Genomic DNA, 19,039 nt, shown 5'->3' with positions numbered 1-19,039 from the left:
AGAGGGAGAAAGACGCCCCCCAATAGCATCTCACTTGCCAATCACAGAGAGCCTGACACTCCACTGTGAGTGACTCAAACATCCAACTGATAAGTCTCCTTTTGTGCAAGGAACCTTTGACACAGGGACAGAGGGAGTCAGCCACTGACACCTTAGTGGGGACCAGTTTATCCAGCTCCTTGTTGCCCAACAGGCTCAAGTGCAGGACCTTACAGGGACGTCCTAGAAGTACTTCTGGAGGACCCCCGGGCATAAAGGGGTGGGGGGTGGGCAGAGGTTGTCCTTATTCCCCTCTCCATCATCCCACCCAAGCCAGCACCTCTTGGAATGAGGCAGCAGATTCCAGGTCTCCTTGAAGTGAGTTCTTCCTTCCAGCCCTGCCCTCAGGGACCCCTGCAAGGGCATTCTAAGCTCAGATGCTGAGGGCAGGGATGAGAAAAGCAGCTTGCTTGCTCCCCATCCTCTATCCCCCACTTCAGTTCTGGTCTCTGATGCTATTGGGAGGCATCTTTCTCCCTCTGTTCACCAGGAACCCCCGCACCCCCTACCTCCGTCCTAGGGACATAGTACTGACTCTTCCCATAGGTCTACTTGGGAGGGGTAGGATTTGAATCTTAGCCCCACGGCTTCCCTCTGTGCGATCGCTCAGGCCAGGTCTCCAACTCTGAGCCTCTCTTTTTTCGTCTGTAAACTGGCACAGGAATCCCTGGCCCTCAGAACTGCTGTTCTGCCAGGACTCCAGACTCTCTGGAAGGGGAGAGTGGGCAGAGACCAGGGGCTCCAGACTCTCTCAGTCGAGTCAGGTATGCTGCTCTGAAGGACACAAGCATTCCATCCAGATCTGCTCTGCCCAGTTCTGGCCCACCCTCACCTCCCTCTCTGGGGACTCCATACTCCTATTAATATGGCCTCCCATCCTGTTTGCTCTGTGAGCTGCAATAGATCTGCTGATCCTTGTTTTCCAGCCACACCCTCACACTTTAGCCCCTCACATTGTTCCCTGTTCCCACTATCACTTGCTCAAGTATTTCCCATCTCTCAGCCTTCAGAGGGGCCGTCCTGGCTGCCAGTCCTTTCTCCTCACCTGCCCAGAAATGACTTCATGAAGCCCCAGTTAACCCTGCCTGTTAGGCAAGCAAACCCTGTATGTCTGCAGGGAGAAACTACCTTTTACTCCTGCGTGTGTCAATGCCCCACACAGGCCCTGAAACATAGTTGAAAGTGTTAGTTGCTAAGTTGTGTCTGACTCTTTGCGACCCTGTGGACTACAGCCCACCAGGCTCCTCTGTCCATGGAGTTCTCCATGGAGTGGGTTGCTATTCCCTTCTCCAGGGGATCTTCCCAACCCAGGGATCAAACCCCATCTCCTGCATTGCAGGCAGATTCTACCATCTGAGCCACCAGGGAAGTCCTGAAACATAGTTGGTGCTGGTTAAAACTTTATTAAAAGAAAGAAAAAAGGAAGGCAGCGAAGGGAGGGAGGAAAGTAAGTTAGTGCATACCCACAATAGGACTCGCAGACCAGAGCTTGACTCCCACCTCTACCACTCATGGGCTGGCGGACCCTGGGCCAGTCCCTTCTCCCTGAGACTTACTTTCCAGATCTGTTAAATGGATCTGATGAAACCGCCTTCTTGTTTATTAATGGGGCAGGCAGCCTCCCAACCCTACCAAATACCACAGCCTGCCCATAGTCCCAGGCCTCAGATGCTGGCCTGGCCTTGATTCAGAAAGCTTCAAACAGCCCCTGACCCCATACTCCCACCCTGCAGACTGTCCTGGCCAGCCCTGGCTATCCTGGGCTGTCTTTGATGATGTTCCCATCTCCTGCATTCCTCCTGTAGGAAGGCAGACACGGACCAAACGGACACAGACCAAAATGATAGTAATTTGCCTTTGGGGTTTAAACAGTTTAATAACAATTAGGCTCCATGAAAGACATGGGAGGGGGAGGGTTGAGGGTATGGGGCCTGCTCTCTCCACCAACCCTCTCATCTGCAGAACAATGGCCAGACACTGGGTTAGAAGACTCCAGCTCACCAGCTCACGTGGCTCAAGAAAGCAAGGGACATCAGATTCACAGGCAAATTTCTGGTACCACGAGGTGCTGGGGCACCCAATCCGGGGTCCAGCACTCCTATCTGCCAGCCATGCTTTGTAGCTGACATCCCTCCACCAGTCTGGGGGCCGCAGACACAGACAGACATGTCCCGTGTAAATATGCTTCAGCCTGGAGTGATGGAGAGAGGCCCAGCAGGTATTCCAGGCAAACCTACTTTCTCTGGGTCTCAGTTGCCCCATCTGTGCAGGGACAGAGCTGGCCCCTGTGATCTGGGGGTTTGACCAGCTTTTCTGTCCACGGGAGTTGCCTTAGCCAACAAAGGGCACTAATGGGGCAGACGGGCAGACCAGGAGGAGGTGCTGTGCTGATGAGCCCTTGGGGGCCTCCAAGGGTAGTCAGACGGGTAGTCAGATGCACAAAGTTCATTCCCTTCAGCCCCCTCCTCCCAGGAAACCTGACGGGGGCGGGGGAAGGGCCTGGCTGCAGGGAAAAGAGGGCAGGAGGGAGCAAGGCAGGAGGAACACAGGACAGGGGAACAGAGACACCCGGGCTCCATCCCACGCCCGGCTCCAGACTTGCTGTGTGACTTTAGGAAAGGACCCTCCCCTCTCTGGGCCTCAGACCCTGCTCTGTAGAAGGAAGGGTTGGATCAGATAATTTCCAACAGCCTTTCCACCATGGTGTTAAGGGGGGTCACGCACAATCCTGCATGTTTGTGGTCCTGTACCTGTTTCTCTGTATATGAGAAAGAAAGACAGCTGAAATGTGGGGATGGTTTGGAAAAACCTTGGTAAGAGGGGTGAGCAGGTGAGGAAACCTCAGATCCACATCCCAGAGATCTCCTGCCCTATCCACTCTCACTCATCATCCCCTCTGTCTCTTGTGTCTTGTAGGGAAAAGTCCAAAGCCCTTACCCACTCACTTTTCTCTCCAGGCTCCTCTCCATCATATTTGCAACTCATTCAACATCATCTGATCACACAGAGCCTTTGGCTTGTTCCTATTTGGTTAGATCTCACTCTAACTGGAATACTCTTCTCCTTTTGCTCCCGACAAACTCCTATAGATCCCTCAAAGCCCAGCCCCAAAGATCCCTCCTTGAGAAATTCTTCCCCACCCTCGCCCACAAGAGGTAACTGCCCCTTGTTCTGGGTTCTCACAGCATCCCAGGCACACCAGCATCACGGCTTCAGGACCACCTAGGGTGCACACACTTGAGCATCCAGTAAAAGTGGGTGGTTGAAAGGAACCAAGACCCGCATCTCAAAGCATCTGCAATCAACTGGTACTGAGTTTATCTGCAGCTTCTGCCAGCCCCCTGGGCCTTCCCCTCCCTGACACTTCTCCTCCAACTCGCAAAAAATAGCCCTGAGACCTAATTTCAGCTAAACCTTCAAACACGACTCTTCACTTTCAACTTCCCGAGGAGGAATCAATTGGCTGTCAAGTTTCCCAGCGCCTCTGCCACCTCCCACACCCAGGCCCTGCCAGCTCTCCTCAAGGTCGGTGGGAGAGATGGGGGCAGAGGAAGGAGGGAGGAAGGACCCAGCCCACACCAGGGGGAGGTGAGGTCTGCCCAGGGTGGTGGGCTGAAGGGACACATGGGGAGACCAGTAGCAGTCCTCATCTCCTTATCCTCCAATCACACCATGAATTCCTCACACATGGGGTGGCCAGTGAGCGGGGACAGCCTGCTGCTGCTGCTGAGGGTCCTGGGGCTTCGGGGTGAGGAGTAGGTCCACACAGAGCCCCTGGACCCAACCCAACAGCTTATGCAGATCCCAGTTTGCTGCCTGCCTGCTGTCCCTGCCTCTGACCCTCTCTCGTTTCCAGGATTCGCTGCTGAGAAGACAGAGCGGTGCTTGAACTCAGCCTCACCATCTCTTTAGTGTTAGTCGCTCAGTCGTGGCCGACTCTTTGTGACCCCATGGACTGCAGCCCACCAGGCTCCACTGTCCATGAGATTTTCCAGACAAGGATACTGGAGTGGGTTTCCTTCTTCATCTCTTTGGAGCCCAAGAATTGGAGGCCAGTGATGGGCAGGAGGTCCATTTGGTCCCCTGTTCCCAGCTCCTTCCCCATCCTGCCCTCATCCAAGGCCCCACAGAGCTCTCAGGGTCCTGACTGGATGGCCAGCTGGCACTGGGTGACCTGGAGAAATGGCGCCCCCACCCCCAACTCCCCTTGTAGGGAGAAGGGAGTTGTACCAGGCAGGCGAAAGGTTCCGTATCTTGCCTAGGTCACAATGCTGGCATGAGACTCGGTCCCAGGTCTGCTGACGTTACGGCTCATTCCCTTAGTACATCAAAATGTTTAAGCACCTTTTGTATGGCCAAACTACAAAATCCACTCCCCCTCTTTTATAGAAGGGTAAACTGAGGCTCTCCCAGGGTCACATGATCTCCAAGAGACAGACATGCGAACAACACTGGGTCCCTGATCCCCTGTGGGGCGACTTTGGTCCTAGGCTGACTCACAAAAGGGGTGAGGGCCAGCATGTGGGGTGCAAACAGCCCAGACTCAGGAGCGCTCCCAGGTGAGTGGTGCCCAGGTCAAGTCCAGCCCCTCCCGGGCCTCAGTTTGCACAGAGGAGGTAGATAGAATGAGGCCTATAGATCCCGACATGGGTTCACCATTAAACTGCATCACTGCCAAAGGGCACTGCTGTGAGAGGTGGTGACATCTCATCACCCGGGTTTGAAATGGCAGCGAAGACGACAGTTACTCAAGTACATCCTGTGGCATCTCCCCTGCCTCCTCCAGGCAAAACCATGTTCCCCAGGTTCCCTTGGGGGCTACACAGAGCAGCAGTCATCGAGCACGAGGATGTGGCTGTGCGAGCAGGTGGGGTGAGTTCAGGTTGCAGGGAGAGGGTGTGCTTCTGGTCCTGCACAGGGTCGTGTCAAGTCCGTCTCTAAGGCCCAGGCCAGGTGCACCTCTGACCTTCCCCAAGGCACCCTGTCCTCCGCAGATCTTCACTGTTCTGGAGCCAAAAGAGGAAACACAGTTCAGCTTGTAGGTGGCTTCATCAGTAAAGAATCCACCTGCAATGCAGGAGACCCAGGTACTATCCCTGGGTCAAGAAGACCCCTTGGAGAAGGAAACGGCAACCCACTTCAGTATACCTGCCTGGGAAATCCCATGGGCAGAGGAGCCTGATGGGCTATAGTCACATGGGGTTGCAAAGAATTGGGCACAGCTTAGCAACTAAACCACCACCACCATCATTTCTATGGACTTCCCAGTTGGCACTAGTGGTAAAGAACCCACCTGCCAATGCAGGAGATGCAAGAGACATGGGTTCTATCCCTAGGTCAGGAAGATCCCTGGGAGGAGGGCACGGCAACTCAATCCAGTATTCTTGCCTGGAGAATCCCATGGACAGAGGAGCCTGGTGGTCCATGGGGTTGCAAAGAGTCAGACACGACTGAAGTGACACACACACACACATGCACGCACACGCACGCACAGGGGTTAGGCACCTACCATGGGTCAGACCTGGGCTGATGTGCACACATGAAGGTCCAGCAAGTCCTTCAAGAAAGAGCAGTCATTCCACACTTTACTGACGAGGACACGTGGCTCAGAAAGGATGAGCGACTAACGAGGTCACGTGGGTCACGCAAGAGCTGGAATTTGAACGCAGATCCCCACCTCCAAGCTTCCTCTTCAAACCCTCTCAGCTCCAAGCACCAGCCCAGGATAGAAACTCGACTCACGCCCCTTTCCTTAACTGCTGCACACAGAAAAGGACCAAGGCGCATATGCCCTGGTCCTGGAAAGGACACAAACAGTATATGCCCGGCAGTCCTGGTATCCGTGCCTGGCTCTGTCACACAGCAGCTGTGACACCCGACAAATGACTTCACCTCTCTGAGCCTCAGTCCCCTCATCCATGACATGCAGACACTAATGGTCCCTGCCCTCAGGGTTGCTGTGAGAAGTGGCTAAAGTGACGGCAGAACACACTTGCCATCCTGCAGACCCTAACTAAGCTCACGGGATGAAGAGTCTGGGGGCCCAGTGGCTCAGAAGGCTGGCGCTGGCTCTGGCTCTGAGCCACAGGAGTTTTCCATACCAGGAAACACAGTGAAGATGCCACGACAGGAAAGAAGCCAAGCCTAGCTGGCAATTAAAGAGCTGCAAATTACAGCAACGTCGAGGTGTGATGATACACCTATTAGAACAGCAAAAGAAAGGGAAGCAGGTTAAAAAGTGATGCTGAGGGGGTTCTGGAAGGGTGTGGAGGAAGGGTACTCCTGCTCTGGTTCCAGTCCAGCCAGAGGAGTACATGCGCGTGCACCGGGGTCAGGGAGACCCGGGTCCAAATCTTGGCTCCAACATTGTGAGCACTTGGAGTCTGGGTGAGGGACTTCACTTCTCTGAGCCTCAGTTTTCTCATCTGTAAAATGGGGTGATTGAAGCATCAGCTTCAGGGTTGTCTCATGGATTAAAAGAGATGAACATAGCGCAGGGGAGCCGTGATGATTAGTCATCATCCCCTAAGGCGTCCCCAAGGCTCAGCCCTGGCGGCCACGGCCCAGGGGGGTCTGGGGAAAGCAGGTCTCAGCCTGTTCCAGCTGATTCCATCAGTCTCCCAGGTGCCAGCCTCCTGTCCTCCCCGCGGCTGGACACCATCTCCTAAGGGCCCTGGTCACCCAGGGAGGTAATCTGGAATCCTTTCTCAGAGGCTGATCTGACCCAGAGCCTGGGGCTCAGAACTGCCTTTTATATGAGCCTATTAAAAATGCAGATATCCAGGCCCCACCCCTGGCCCATTGCACGGAAATCTTGAAGGGATCCAAGAATATTTTGAGAGCGTTTTTATGACACATAGACAGGAGGAAGAATCGGTGGCTCTGAGGAAAGTCCCATCCCTTTAGCTGGGGACTTGAGGCTGCACTCGACCCAGACCTGATCCAGCTTCCCAGCCTCACCTCCTACCCTGACCTCTGGACCCCTCAACTCCAGTCCCAGCAAGCATTTCACCGTTGCATAAACATGTCAATTTCTAGCATGCCTCCATGCCTTTGCAACTGCTGTCCTCCCTACCTGGAACTCCTTCTCTCACTGTCCCTGCCTGCTCAATTTCCAAGGACCCTTCAAGAGTCAGTTCAAAAATCAGTTCCCAGGGGATATCCACTCCCACCTCACCTTAAACCCCATGTCACACGATACAGCGACAGCCTGGCCTGTGACCTCTCTGTTTCCTCCATCAAAACCTCCTTTCCCCTGATCCCCAGAGGACTGGCTCTTCATTCCTTGGACTTCAGCTCAAGTATAACTTGAAAACCACACCGCCTCAAGGAAACCCTCCTAGTTTTCTCTCTCACAGCAGTCTACTTTTCTCTTTCACAGCACATAGCTCCAACACAAGAATGTCAGCTCATAAGGTCAAGGGCTTTATCCACCTGCCGCTGTCTCGGCCAGCTCCTCTCACTTGACCCCAGTGTCAAGAACGGTACCTGGCACACAGCAAGCATGCCGTCAGGATGGTTGAATGAATGAATGGATGGATGAACAAATGAATCAAACATCCATCTCCCCTATAGACTGAGCTCCCTGGGGAAGAGAACTTGTCTACTTCTCCAGCGGCTGGCACGTGGGCAGAGGGGCACAAGGTAACGTGCTGAAACAGGGCAGTAAAAGGACATAAAACTGCAGGCGTGTGGAAGGATGGCTGGGACGCAGGGGACATGGAGGGTCACTGGGTTCTGTTTCCATAAAGTCCTTCAGGTTTGAAAGAAAAGAGTGGACTGGTAGGACTACCATAATCAATAGCTAAGCTGCATATATACTATTCTCTGTTGATTCTGAATCATCATCGATTGTAAGGTACAGCATTGTTTTATGCACCAGCAAGAAAGAAAAAAATAGCAATTAAATTATGACACACCACAGGCTGTTATATGAGAGATTTTAAAATGTGAAAACAAAAAGGATACATCGTAAGGAAGCGTGCTGTGTGCACGCATGCGTCAGGGTGCACTTATCCGACCTAACGTTAGCCTTTCTCATCCCACAACAGCTCGGCTCTGGGTCCAGCAGCCTGCAGGGCTTTTCAGTCCTCCGCCTGCCCCCTCCCTAGAGGACAGGCCCCCCATGTGGCCTCCGGGGGGTGGGGTTGAGCCACAGAGAGGGGAGCAGCTGAGTGAATGGATACCTAGAGCAAGGGAGGCTGGATGCTCTCCCAGGTCCGTGAGGCTCCAGGAAGGGGGGCCGCGGGGTCGCAGAGCAGCCCCCGGGCCAGGTGGCGATGGTGACGCAGGGATAGTTACCGTGACCCGGAACGGCGTGGTGGCCGAGGGCTCCATGCTGGGGCTCTTCTCCGAGAGGCTGCCAGGCAGGCTGCGCCGGGAGCCCGGCCTTTCTTGGGGCGACTCTGCCAACAGAGAGAGAGAGAGAGAGAGAGAGGGGTGGTTAAGCACGGACAACGGAGGCCACCCAGTTGGTCGCATCACCCACTCAATGGACATGAATTTAAGCAAACTGTGGGAGATGGTGGAGGACGGAGGAGCCCAGCGGTCTACAGTCCATGGGGTTGCAAAGCGTCGGACAGGACTCAGCGACTGAACAAGTCAGGCCCTCCTGTCATTCCCGACCAGGCTGGGACAACACACCCCTGGTCCCCATAAAATGGTCCAGCCATTGTGGAAAACAGTTTAGCGGTTCCCCAACAGGTTAAAGACAGAATGACTACATGATCCAGCAATTTCACTCCTCGGTATATACCCCAAAGAACTGAAAACAGGAACATAGACAAACACTGTATGCAAATGTGCAGAGCAGCATTATTCACAATAGCCAAAAAGGTAGAAACCCAAGGGGCCCTCAACAGATGAAAGGATAAACACGGTGTGGATGGAAGGTAATTCCACTACTAAAAGTGCGAAACTTCCGATCCATGTTGCAACCTAGATGAACCTTGAAAACAAGCTGACTGACACAAACCAGACACAGAGGGACAAATATTGTGAAATTCCACTTGTATAAAATACCCCAAATAGGCACATTCTTAGAGAAGGAAAGTAGATTAGAGGTTTCCAGGGGCTGGGGGTGAGGGGGCACGGGGATTTGTTGCTTCATGGCACAGTTTCTCTTTGGAGTAATGGGGAACATTTAGAAATGGACTATGGTGATGGTGGCATGATGTTGAAAACATACTTAAAACCACTGAGCTGTACACTGAAAAATGACTAAAATGGCAAATGTCATGTATATCTTTCCTATGTATGTACTATGATTTAAAAAAAAGAAAAGATCTCCTAAAACTCCCACTTCAAGACACACATCTTGTGATATGTGATAATGAGCTCCCTGTTGCTGGAGGTATACAAGTAGTTCCTTCAAACACGAGACTCTGATCTCTGGCTTCCAATAGGGACCTTCTCTTCTTGAGGCTTTAAAACTTGAGAGGAGTGCGAGGGCCAGGCAGGCAGCAAGGTCAAGGGTAGCGGCCAGCTGCTCAGCTCCAGCTGGTGATTTTGACATAGCAACGGGGGGGCTCAGTGCAGCCAAAGCTTCCCAAGATTCAAGAGGATGTGGGAATCTGGTTTTTTACTTTAATATGAAATATTCTGATTTTTAAACGGTGACAGCTCATTCAACACTTGGAGCCTCAGCCTCAGCATGCTTGTTTCAACAACCAGGTCAGTCCACCTGGCCACTTCACCCGCCCCAGTTCCCCAGCCGTGCTTGGCACTGGCCATCTCTGTTCCACTGTTCCAGCTGTGGCCCCCACAGAAGCCCCCTTCCTGTTCCTCCCAGCCTGTCCTGTTCAGTGAGCCCTGGAGGAAACCCGATAACCTCCTCCGCCCCTAGCTCTTATAGGAGCCCTTATGGCTCCTATAGCAACAGCCAGGCTGGGGCAGCCTATCATTGCTGTCACTTTGCACACAGCGTGTATGTGTGTGTGTGTCCTCTGCTTGCTGGTGAAACTCCTTTGTGTATGTGTGTGTGTTTCCTCTGCTTGCTGGTGGAATTCCTGTGTGTGTGTGTCTCCTCTGCTTGTTGGTGAAACTCGTGTGTGTGTGTGTGTACGCGTGTCTTCTGCTTGCTGGTGAAACTCGTGTGTGTGTGTGTGTGTGTGTGTGTACGCGTGTCTTCTGCTTGCTAGTGGAACTCGTGTGTGTGTGTGTGTGTCCTCTGCTTGCTGGTGGAACTCCTGATGCCCACGCCTAAGCTGGCTGCATCCCCACACCCCCAGCACCCTGCCTGGAGTCTGGTGCGTGGGGAGTGCCTGGGAAAGGCCTGTTGACTGAGAAGAAAAAGGACAGGGCGGAGATTTCCCTGGTCCCTGGGAACACACCGGGTGCAGAGGCGCACACCCAGTAAACACACACATACACGTTCGCATCCACGTAGACACTGCAACGCGTACCCGCTCAGGCCCGTTCCCAGTACACGTGCTCGTGTGGACGTGCACACACACAGGACAGACGAGGGGCAGGCTTTTCCACAAGGCAGATCGGGCTGCCAGGGGCCGTGCTACACCTTCCAGCCCAGTCTCTCGTGCAGCCGGCTTGGACAGGAGCCCTCAGAGGTGTGGAAGGACAGAGCTGAGCCACACACAGTAGGGCGGTGTGCTGAGCCCTGGCCGGTGGGCAAGCCTGGCAAGCCATTTTGGAAATGGAGGAAGTGGGCCACCCACGGGGAGGGGTTCAGGCCCCGCTGCCCAACAGGCAGGCCTGGGGCCCCCTCTGCTAGAGAGGCTTCCACTCCGGCCCATTGGCTGCCATGATTTAGGGCCTCTCCGCTTCCCTCATGGTGCGTCCTACTTAGAACCTCCCTTCCTCACTCATCTCCGCCCCTACCCCATTTATGCTAATCACAATCTAGGAAAGACCCTCTCTCTCCATAGATTTCCCCAAGAAATCTCTTGCTGTGCCCCCGCACTGTCTGCCTTCATCTCTCCCCTCATCCCTAGTGCCTCCTGTCACCTCTGCCCGGGGGTCCTCCCAGACTAACCACGGTGTCCAATCCACATGTGAGGCACTGCCCTCGGCCTTCAGAAGCCTTTGGGGATGTGTCCTCTCTCCCTGACACACACACACATACGCCTGACCATGGCTTCACTGCTCCTTCCCAGGCAGGTGAGCCCTCAGAAGGCACTGGCGGGACTCAAAGAACCTGGCGAGGCTGCCTCTCCTCTAAGATCAAGCCTGATATCCCCACAACCTCTGCAGAACACCACCCTTGCCTGCTGGGTCTGAGCTAGGAGGTGCCCAGAGGTTGCTTGGTCCAACCACCCATTTTACAGAGGAAGAAGCTGAGACCAGAGGAAGGGAACTTACCCACTAGCTCCTAACACAGTAAACAGACAGCAAATACTCTCATGGGTGCTCCCAAAGTAGCCATAAACTTCAATTCAGATACTTTGGGAGCATTTCTAACCACTTCCAGTTTGGCACTGCACAATTCAAATTGATTTTTGCTCCAATAAACCCAAAGCTAAGCAAACAAAGCCCAGGCTGTACCCCATCTGCATCAGAAGGTAGAAACCCAGCATGGAGAGATGGCTGCAGGGCAGGACAGGGCAGGCGTCCACACCCTCTCCTGCACTCCAGAGGACAAGGAACATGGGTACCTTTCTGGGCAGCTTCTGCTTGGCCCCAGTTCCATTCTGCATCTTTCACCCCACCTTCTGCTCCAGGGGGCTGACCCATGCAGATCCCCGACCCATGCAGACCACACCAACCCAAGTCTGGGCCCTCTGGCTTCCACGCACGTGTGCATGCTCGGTCACTTCAGTCGTGTCTGACTCTTTGCAACCTCATGGACTATAGCCCTCCAGGCTCCTCTGTCCATGGAATTCTCCAGGCTCCTCTGTCCATGGAATTCTCCAGGCTCCTCTGTCCATGGAATTCTTCAGGCTTCTCTGTCCATGGAATTCTCCAGGCAAGAATACTGGAGTGGGTTGCTATGCCTTCCTCCAGGGGATCTTCCTGACCCAGGGATTGAACTCAAGTCTCCTTCATTTCCTGCGTTGCAGGCAGATTATTTGCCTGCTGAACCAGCAGGGAAGCCCCTGGCTACCATGGGGATTGGCCAGTGGGGAGCCCTGGTGGAAGATCAGGGGAGGGAGGGGGATCACCTGGACTGGCTACCTCCCACCACCGAAGGTCCAGACTACCATCAGGATGACCCGGTCTCCTGGGTTCTCACCTCTCAGTAACCACGCTCTCCTCCCCTCCTTCCAGCCCCAGCTGCTACTAGCTCTGGGGTCCTGCATTCCTCTCCATGGTTCCCCACACCCACCCACACCTCAAATCACCCTAGTATAAGCACCATCTGCTTCCTGCTGGACACCCATGGATCCACCAGGCGGGATCTCAGCTGCCTGAGAAGCAGGCCCCACCCATGGACCTGGTGGGACGCCTTTACACACAGATGGGAAAGTGTGATGTGCCCAAAGATCACATTGAACCATAGGGGCAGTGTCTGGGTCAGGCCACGCTCTCTCCTGACCTGACACTCCAAACGGCACCCCACTCTGAGCCAGCAGCCAACACAAGCCCCAAACACAAAGTTAGTAAAAATAACCACACGGATTGTAGGGGCACAGACCAGTGTTTCTTTACCTTTTATTCATTAAGACTCCCTCTAAGGAGTCTTTTTAACTTCCGAGTTTCTCCCTCAACAGAATTCTAACACCATAGATATACAGTAAAAGTATCTTTTTGTCCTACATGTATTGTCGTTCAGTCTCTCAGTCATGTCTGACTCTCTGCGACTCCATGGACTGCAGCATGCCAGGCGTCCCTGTTTTTCACCATCTCCCAAAGCTTGTTCAAACTCACGTCCATTGAGAGGGTGATGCCATCCAACCATCTCATCCTCTGTCATCCCATTCTCCTCCTGCCTTCAATCTTTCCCAGCATCAGGGCCTTCCTTTTCCAATGAGTCAGCTCTTCACATCAGGGGGCCAAAGGAGTGGGGCTTCAGCTTGAGCATCAGTCCTTCCAATGAATATTCAGGACTGATTTCCTTTAGGATAGACTGGTTGGATCCCCTTGCAGTCCAAGGAACTCTCAAGAGTTTTTTCCAATACCACAGTTGAAAAGCTTCAATTCATCAGTACTCAGCCTTCTTTATGGTCCAACTCTCACATCCACACATGACTACTGGAAAAACTATAGCTTTGACTAGATGGACCTTTGTTGACCAAAAAATGTCTCTGCTTTCTAATATGCTATCTAGGTTTGTCATAGCTTTTCTTCCAAGGATTAAGTGTCTTTTAATTTCATGGCTGCAGTCACCTCTGCAGTGATTTTGGAGCTCAGGAAAATAGAGTCTGTCACTGTTTCCATTGTCTCCCCATCTATTTGCCATGAAGTGATGGGATCAGGTGCCATGATCTTAGTTTTTGAACAATGAGTTTTAAGCCAACTTTTTTACTTTCTTCTTTCACTTTCATCAAGGGCTCTTTAGTTATTTGTTTTCAGCCACAAGGGTGGTGTCATCTGCATATCTGAGGTTATTGATATTTTCTCCCAGCTATCTTGATGCTTCATCCAGCCCGGCATTTCGCATGATGTCCTCTGCACAGTCTGTTGTTCCACGTCCGGTTCTAACTGTTGCTTCATGACTTGCAAACAGGTTTCTCAGGAGGCAGGTCAGGTGGTCTGGTATTTCCATCTCTTTAAGAATTTTCCACAGTTTGTTGTGATGCACACAGTCAAAGGATTTAGCGCAGTCTATGAGGCAGATGTTTTTTTGGAATTCTCTTGCTTCTTTTTTATATACATATAATGCCTACATGTATATTAGACTTTATACAGAAAAAGAGTGAGATTTTTTCACATCCCCTTCCAAGAATCCATTTTTTTGTTCACTTATGGACAATACTTGGAGAAGGCAATGGCAACCCACTCCAGTACTCTTGCCTGGAAAATCCCATGGACGGAGGAGCCTGGTAGGCTGCAGTCCATGGGGTCGCTAAGAGTTGGACACGACTGAGTGACTTCACTTTCACTTTTCACTTCCATACTCTGGAGAAGGAAATGGCAACCCACTCTAGTGTTCTTGCCTGGAGAATCCCAGGGACGGGGGAGCCTGGTGGGCTGACGTCTATGGGGTCGCACAGAGTCGGACACGACTGAAGTGACTTAGCAGTAGCAGCAGCAGTATGGGCAATACTGCCCCCACTGAGACCCATTCAAATATAATCCCCACATAACAACTTAGCTTTGGGAAGCTTCATTTTCCAGATGAATAAACTGGGGTTCTGAGAGGCAAAAATGACTTCCTCTAAAGTTTCTGCAGGTAAGAAGCAAGAGTATATGCTGAAACTGTCCCTCCCAAACCTACACTTAGGGGCTCAGAAAAGGCTGAGGATGCCTGGAACATGGGGCCAGGACTAGGAGACTGGATTTAACCTTGACTCTGCTGTGTGACTCTAGGCTAGCCCCTTTCCATCCCTGAATTCATGACTTATCATCAAACCAGTGGGCCAGGGAGTTAGAGCAGTGAGTCCCTCTATTCCCTACCACCACCACCCCCCAAAAAAAGAAAGAAAGAAAGGAAAAGAAAAAAAAATCTGCTCTTTATTTTACACCAACAAAGAAGGCAGAAAGCAGACCTCTGAGTTCTAACTCTGCCTCTAAAATCACAGCTGACTTTGGCCTTTGACTGAGTAGCAAGTCCTTTCTAATTTAAGGAAGCAGACACTAGGAGGCTTGGGCTCATGCCCCTCCACCTCTAAATAACATAGCTGGTACAAGCAGGACGTTGGAGACATTGGGTAAGTTTGCTAACATCCTCAGGGACAGACCCCAGGAAGGGAGAACTGATCTACTGCCTAGTTCCACACTGCCCCTCTCCAAACCTCAGAGAACTGATTCAAGCTTTTCCCCTTGGCTCAGACTCACTGTATGACCTCCACATGACCTCTCGGACTCCCGGTCTACAAAATTAGGTCACAAGACCAGCTGATCCTGCATCCCTTTTCCACTAGGAGGTCAAAAGAGTCTATTTCACCAGGCAGACCAGGCTGCCTCCCTACTCTTGGAAGCCACAGTTGGAGAAACACATTTTAACCTTCATGTGTTTGCAAAAAAAAAAATAAATAAATAAAATTGGTTTCATTCAAATGCTGCTGGCTTGGTTGCCATGGATACCTCCTAATCATGAAGGATGACTGTTACTTGTTCCCATGGAGACACGGAGGCCTGAGGAACATCCTGTAATTTCAGACAAGACACCAAATTTCAGTTGTTGGGTTGCCCAGACCTTAATGTTTAAAAACAGGTTGAGGCAGCAACCTCTAACACCTGCAGTGAGAGAAAAGAAGTCAGCATGTTAAAAAGAGGAGGTGTGAGGTGGGGGTGTGTGTGTGTGCTGGACCTCAACAGTGATCGGGAAAATGCAAATTAACACACCCAGATGCCATTTCACAGCTTTCGGAGACGCAAAAAAGGAACAAGAACGATGACCCCAAATGTCGACAGGGTTGTAAGGAATGCTTTCATCCCTGCTGGTAGAAGGAAAAGAATTTGAGAACAATTAGAAAAGAGCTGGTTGAAACTGACACATACATATATACTCTGGGACCAGAAATTCCACTCCTACATATACGGTCTAGAAAAATGCTTCAGCCTTGCACAAGGAGATCTGCACAGAGATGTCTACTACAGCACTGTTTGTAGTAGCAGAATGTGGGAAGCAACCTAAATGTCCACCAACAGGGGAGTGGGTGCCCCAGTGGATGACTGCAGTCATTCAGTGGAAGAGGGATAGGACTCCAAGGGACAATGTCCACGTGGAACACAATGAACCCCTACAAGGGACCCAGCTCTGTAAGATCAGCATGAATCATGCTCAGAAACATGAGGTTGAGTGAAAAGAGTAAATTGCAACAGCAAACAGAGTACAATCCATTCATGCTTTTTTTTTCTACAAGAATGTTCACAACAGCTTTATAGCCTAAAATTGGAAATAAAACGTGTTTCAATAGGTGAATGGTTAAACTGCGGTACATCCACTATGTGTGAAGCAGAATCATGTTCCCCCCAAAGTCCCCTGTGAATACGTTACTTGATATCGCAAAAGGAACTCTGCATATGTGATTAAGGTTAAGGACTTGGAGATGGGCATGCATACTGGATTATCCACACAGGGGTAATCTTAAATACGGAAGAGGAAAGCAGAAGGATGGGTCTGAGGGATTCGATGATGAAATAAGAGACAGGAATGATCCGAAACCCAAGAGGAATAATGGAAGAAGTGAGTCATGAGCCAAGAAACATGGGAACCTCTGTGTAGAAACTGGGAACATCTCTTGGCTGACAGCCGGCAAGAAAACAGGAACCCCAGTCCTACAACCACAGGAAACTGACTTCCGCCAACAAGGAATGGGCAATGGAATGGAGCCTTCAGAAAGCAACACAGCCTGCTAATACCTGATTTTAGTCCTTCGAGGCTCATGCCAGACTTCTGACCTACAGAACTGTGAGATGACAAATCTGTGTTGTTTAAGCTGTTATAACAAGTTTTAACCTGTTATGGCTGCAATGGGAAACTCATACACATGACACAGAATATTACTCAGCAAAGAAAGTACTACTCAGCACTACTGAAATGCACAACAACTTGGATGGATCTCCAAGGCATCGCGCTTGCTGAAAACGGCCGAAAAAGCCAGCTTCCAAAGGTCACATGATCTGGGATATATGTATACCTATGGGTGATTCATGTTGAGGTTTGACAGAAAACAACAAAATTCTGTAATCCTTCAATTTAAAAAATAATTTTTTTAAAAGGTCACATGATGCAGGATCTTATATATATGGCATTCTCAGAGCGGTAAAGTCACACAGATGCAAAACAGATGATGGTTGTCCATCCCTCCCATCCCTTACCCCTCCAGGGGTGAGGGATGCTAGGGGGCAGGTAGGTGGCTCTAACTTGTGTCTTGACTGCAAAGGTGACTGCACAAATCAGCATATGCTAAAATGGTACAGAGTTAGACGCACGCACAGCACCACTGCACACAAAAGATGAAAGAGAAAGAAGCGAAGTGGGCACTGACATTCAGAAGCTGACCTGGCATTCACAGCTCTGTCACGTTACTCTCCTTCCAAATATAAACAACCTCACAGGATACCAACCTCAGACAAGCCTACCATGATAAAATGAGGCAAAACGAGGCCACTTGATCATGTTGTCTAAGCAACTGTCAAAAGCCTGGTCACCGTGCCACCCAAAACGCTAAACATCCCTCCACCCTGGTGAAAACGAGAGTCTGCTGCTTCTTTACCCAGGACAGATTTATCTCAGTGCTGCTTCCTCTCCTTGGAGATAAGATCTGAGAAGATAAGATCAGATTTGCCCCTTCTTTCTGAGAGCAGCCAGTCGAGAGTGAACCCCACTTCCTTTAGACGCCCCCCAACTCACCCAATCAAAGCCCAAATCTTAGAGTGGTTTCTCTCTACCACAATCAGATTGAGAGGCCTTGTGGTTCCCCACAGCATGTGTGCTCTGTCACTGCAATAAATAATAAGCCCAATAAATAATAAACCTTGTGCGGCCGGAGGTGTGTTCCTGGCGGGTCTTCGGCTGGAGGGCATGTGTCATTTACAAGAGATGTAACTATCAGGGGGAACCGGGTAAAAGTGTGCCTCTCTGTTCCAGTTCTTCAACTGCCTATATGTCGGAAAAATTTTCAAAATAAAAAGTTAATAAATAGCCTACTTGAAATACATGGAATCACATCTGTCTAAACAATTGAGATTTTCCATCCGAGAAACTAACTACTGAAATGTGTTCATATCCAGTGTCACCTGAGTAGAGAGAGTGGTCAGCAATCTGGAGGCGAGAGGCACGGAATGTAAACACCACTGCAAAGGTTTACCATGGACTCTTTAGACTGAAATACATTTGCCATCTACGTGATGAAACTAATATGCTGTTTTACTGTTTGTATGCATGTGAACTTACATAGAAAAATATCGTAAACAATATCATAAAACTTGGTCAGCGATTTTCTTTGGAGAATAAGATGGGCTACAGCAATATCATTTACCAAATGAAGAATTATTCAGCCTTCCAAAACTTAATATTAAATTAAAATTGAAAAAGATAGTATAATGATTCACTACAAACTATACCCTCTGAACACATCTGAAGAGAAAAAAGGAAAAGAAGTAAGAAAAAAAAATCAGAAAACAAGACAAATGACATCTAAATCAATAGTAGCCCAAATGACCAGGTAGAGAAAGTGGATCAGGAAAGTCCAAAAAATAGATTTAGAAAAAAACTCGTGGGTGAGGAAATGAAGTTCCCCAAGCCATGAAATTAAAAGATGCTTGCTCCCTGAAAGAAAAGCTATGACCAACCTAGACAGTATATTAAAAAGCAGAGACGTAACTTTGCCAACAAAGGTCTGTCTAATCAAAGCTATGGTTTTTCCAGTGGTCGTGTATGGACGTGAGACTTGGACTATAAAGAAAGCTGAGCGCCAAAGAATTGATGCTTTTGAACTGTGGTGCTGGAGAAGACGCTTGAGAGTCCCTTGGACTGCAAGGAGATCCAACCAGTCACTCCTAAAGGAAATCAGTCCTGAATATTCATTGGAAGGACTGATGCTCAAGCTGAAACTCCAATACTTTGGCCACCTGATGCGAAGAACTGACTCACTGGAAAAGACCCTGATGCTGAGAAAGATTGAAGGCAGGAGGAGAAGGGGATGACAGAGGGTGAGATGGTTGGATGGCATCACCAACTTGATGGACATAACTGAGCAACTGAACTGAACTAAACTGAAGCCTAGAGCTGCCAATGAACTGGTGTCCCCAGCCCCAATCTTCTCCCACTGCAGGAGTGGCTGGATAAACTGCAGGAAGAGGCAAAGGTAAGGTCATCATGGCAGCAGATCATGGACCTCTCAGATTGTTAGAATCTTCCAGATACAGCAGTCCAGTAGATGCCACCGTGTGAGTGCGTGTGTGTATGTGTGTGAATGAAGCACATCTGTACTGT

General features: G+C 50.6%; 1 protein-coding gene and 1 long non-coding RNA gene across 13 annotated transcripts in view; both read right to left on the bottom strand.

Annotated features, from left to right (window-relative positions):
• Positions 1-19,039, bottom strand: part of DAB2IP (DAB2 interacting protein) — a 213,626-nt gene that overhangs the window by 103,107 nt on the left and 91,480 nt on the right. For 8 of the 12 annotated variants that reach the window (XM_024999092.2, XM_024999088.2, XM_024999083.2 and 5 more), the window contains exon 2: positions 8,341-8,444. In XM_024999092.2, coding sequence (XP_024854860.1) covers positions 8,341-8,444 — 104 coding nt within the window. The other 4 variants (NM_001144082.1, XM_024999097.2, XM_024999096.2 and 1 more) reach the window with 4 other exon arrangements.
• On the bottom strand, positions 1,427-8,219 carry LOC112448832 (uncharacterized). Its single transcript, XR_003037270.2, has 2 exons — positions 5,333-8,219; positions 1,427-5,045 (listed from the first exon to the last, which is right to left on the bottom strand). It is a non-coding gene; the product is annotated as an uncharacterized lncRNA (long non-coding RNA).

Source organism: Bos taurus, chromosome 11 (genome assembly GCF_002263795.3).
Source record: "Bos taurus isolate L1 Dominette 01449 registration number 42190680 breed Hereford chromosome 11, ARS-UCD2.0, whole genome shotgun sequence".
Lineage (NCBI taxonomy): Eukaryota > Metazoa > Chordata > Mammalia > Artiodactyla > Bovidae > Bos > Bos taurus.
This window is presented reverse-complemented; position numbering and strand designations above follow the sequence as displayed.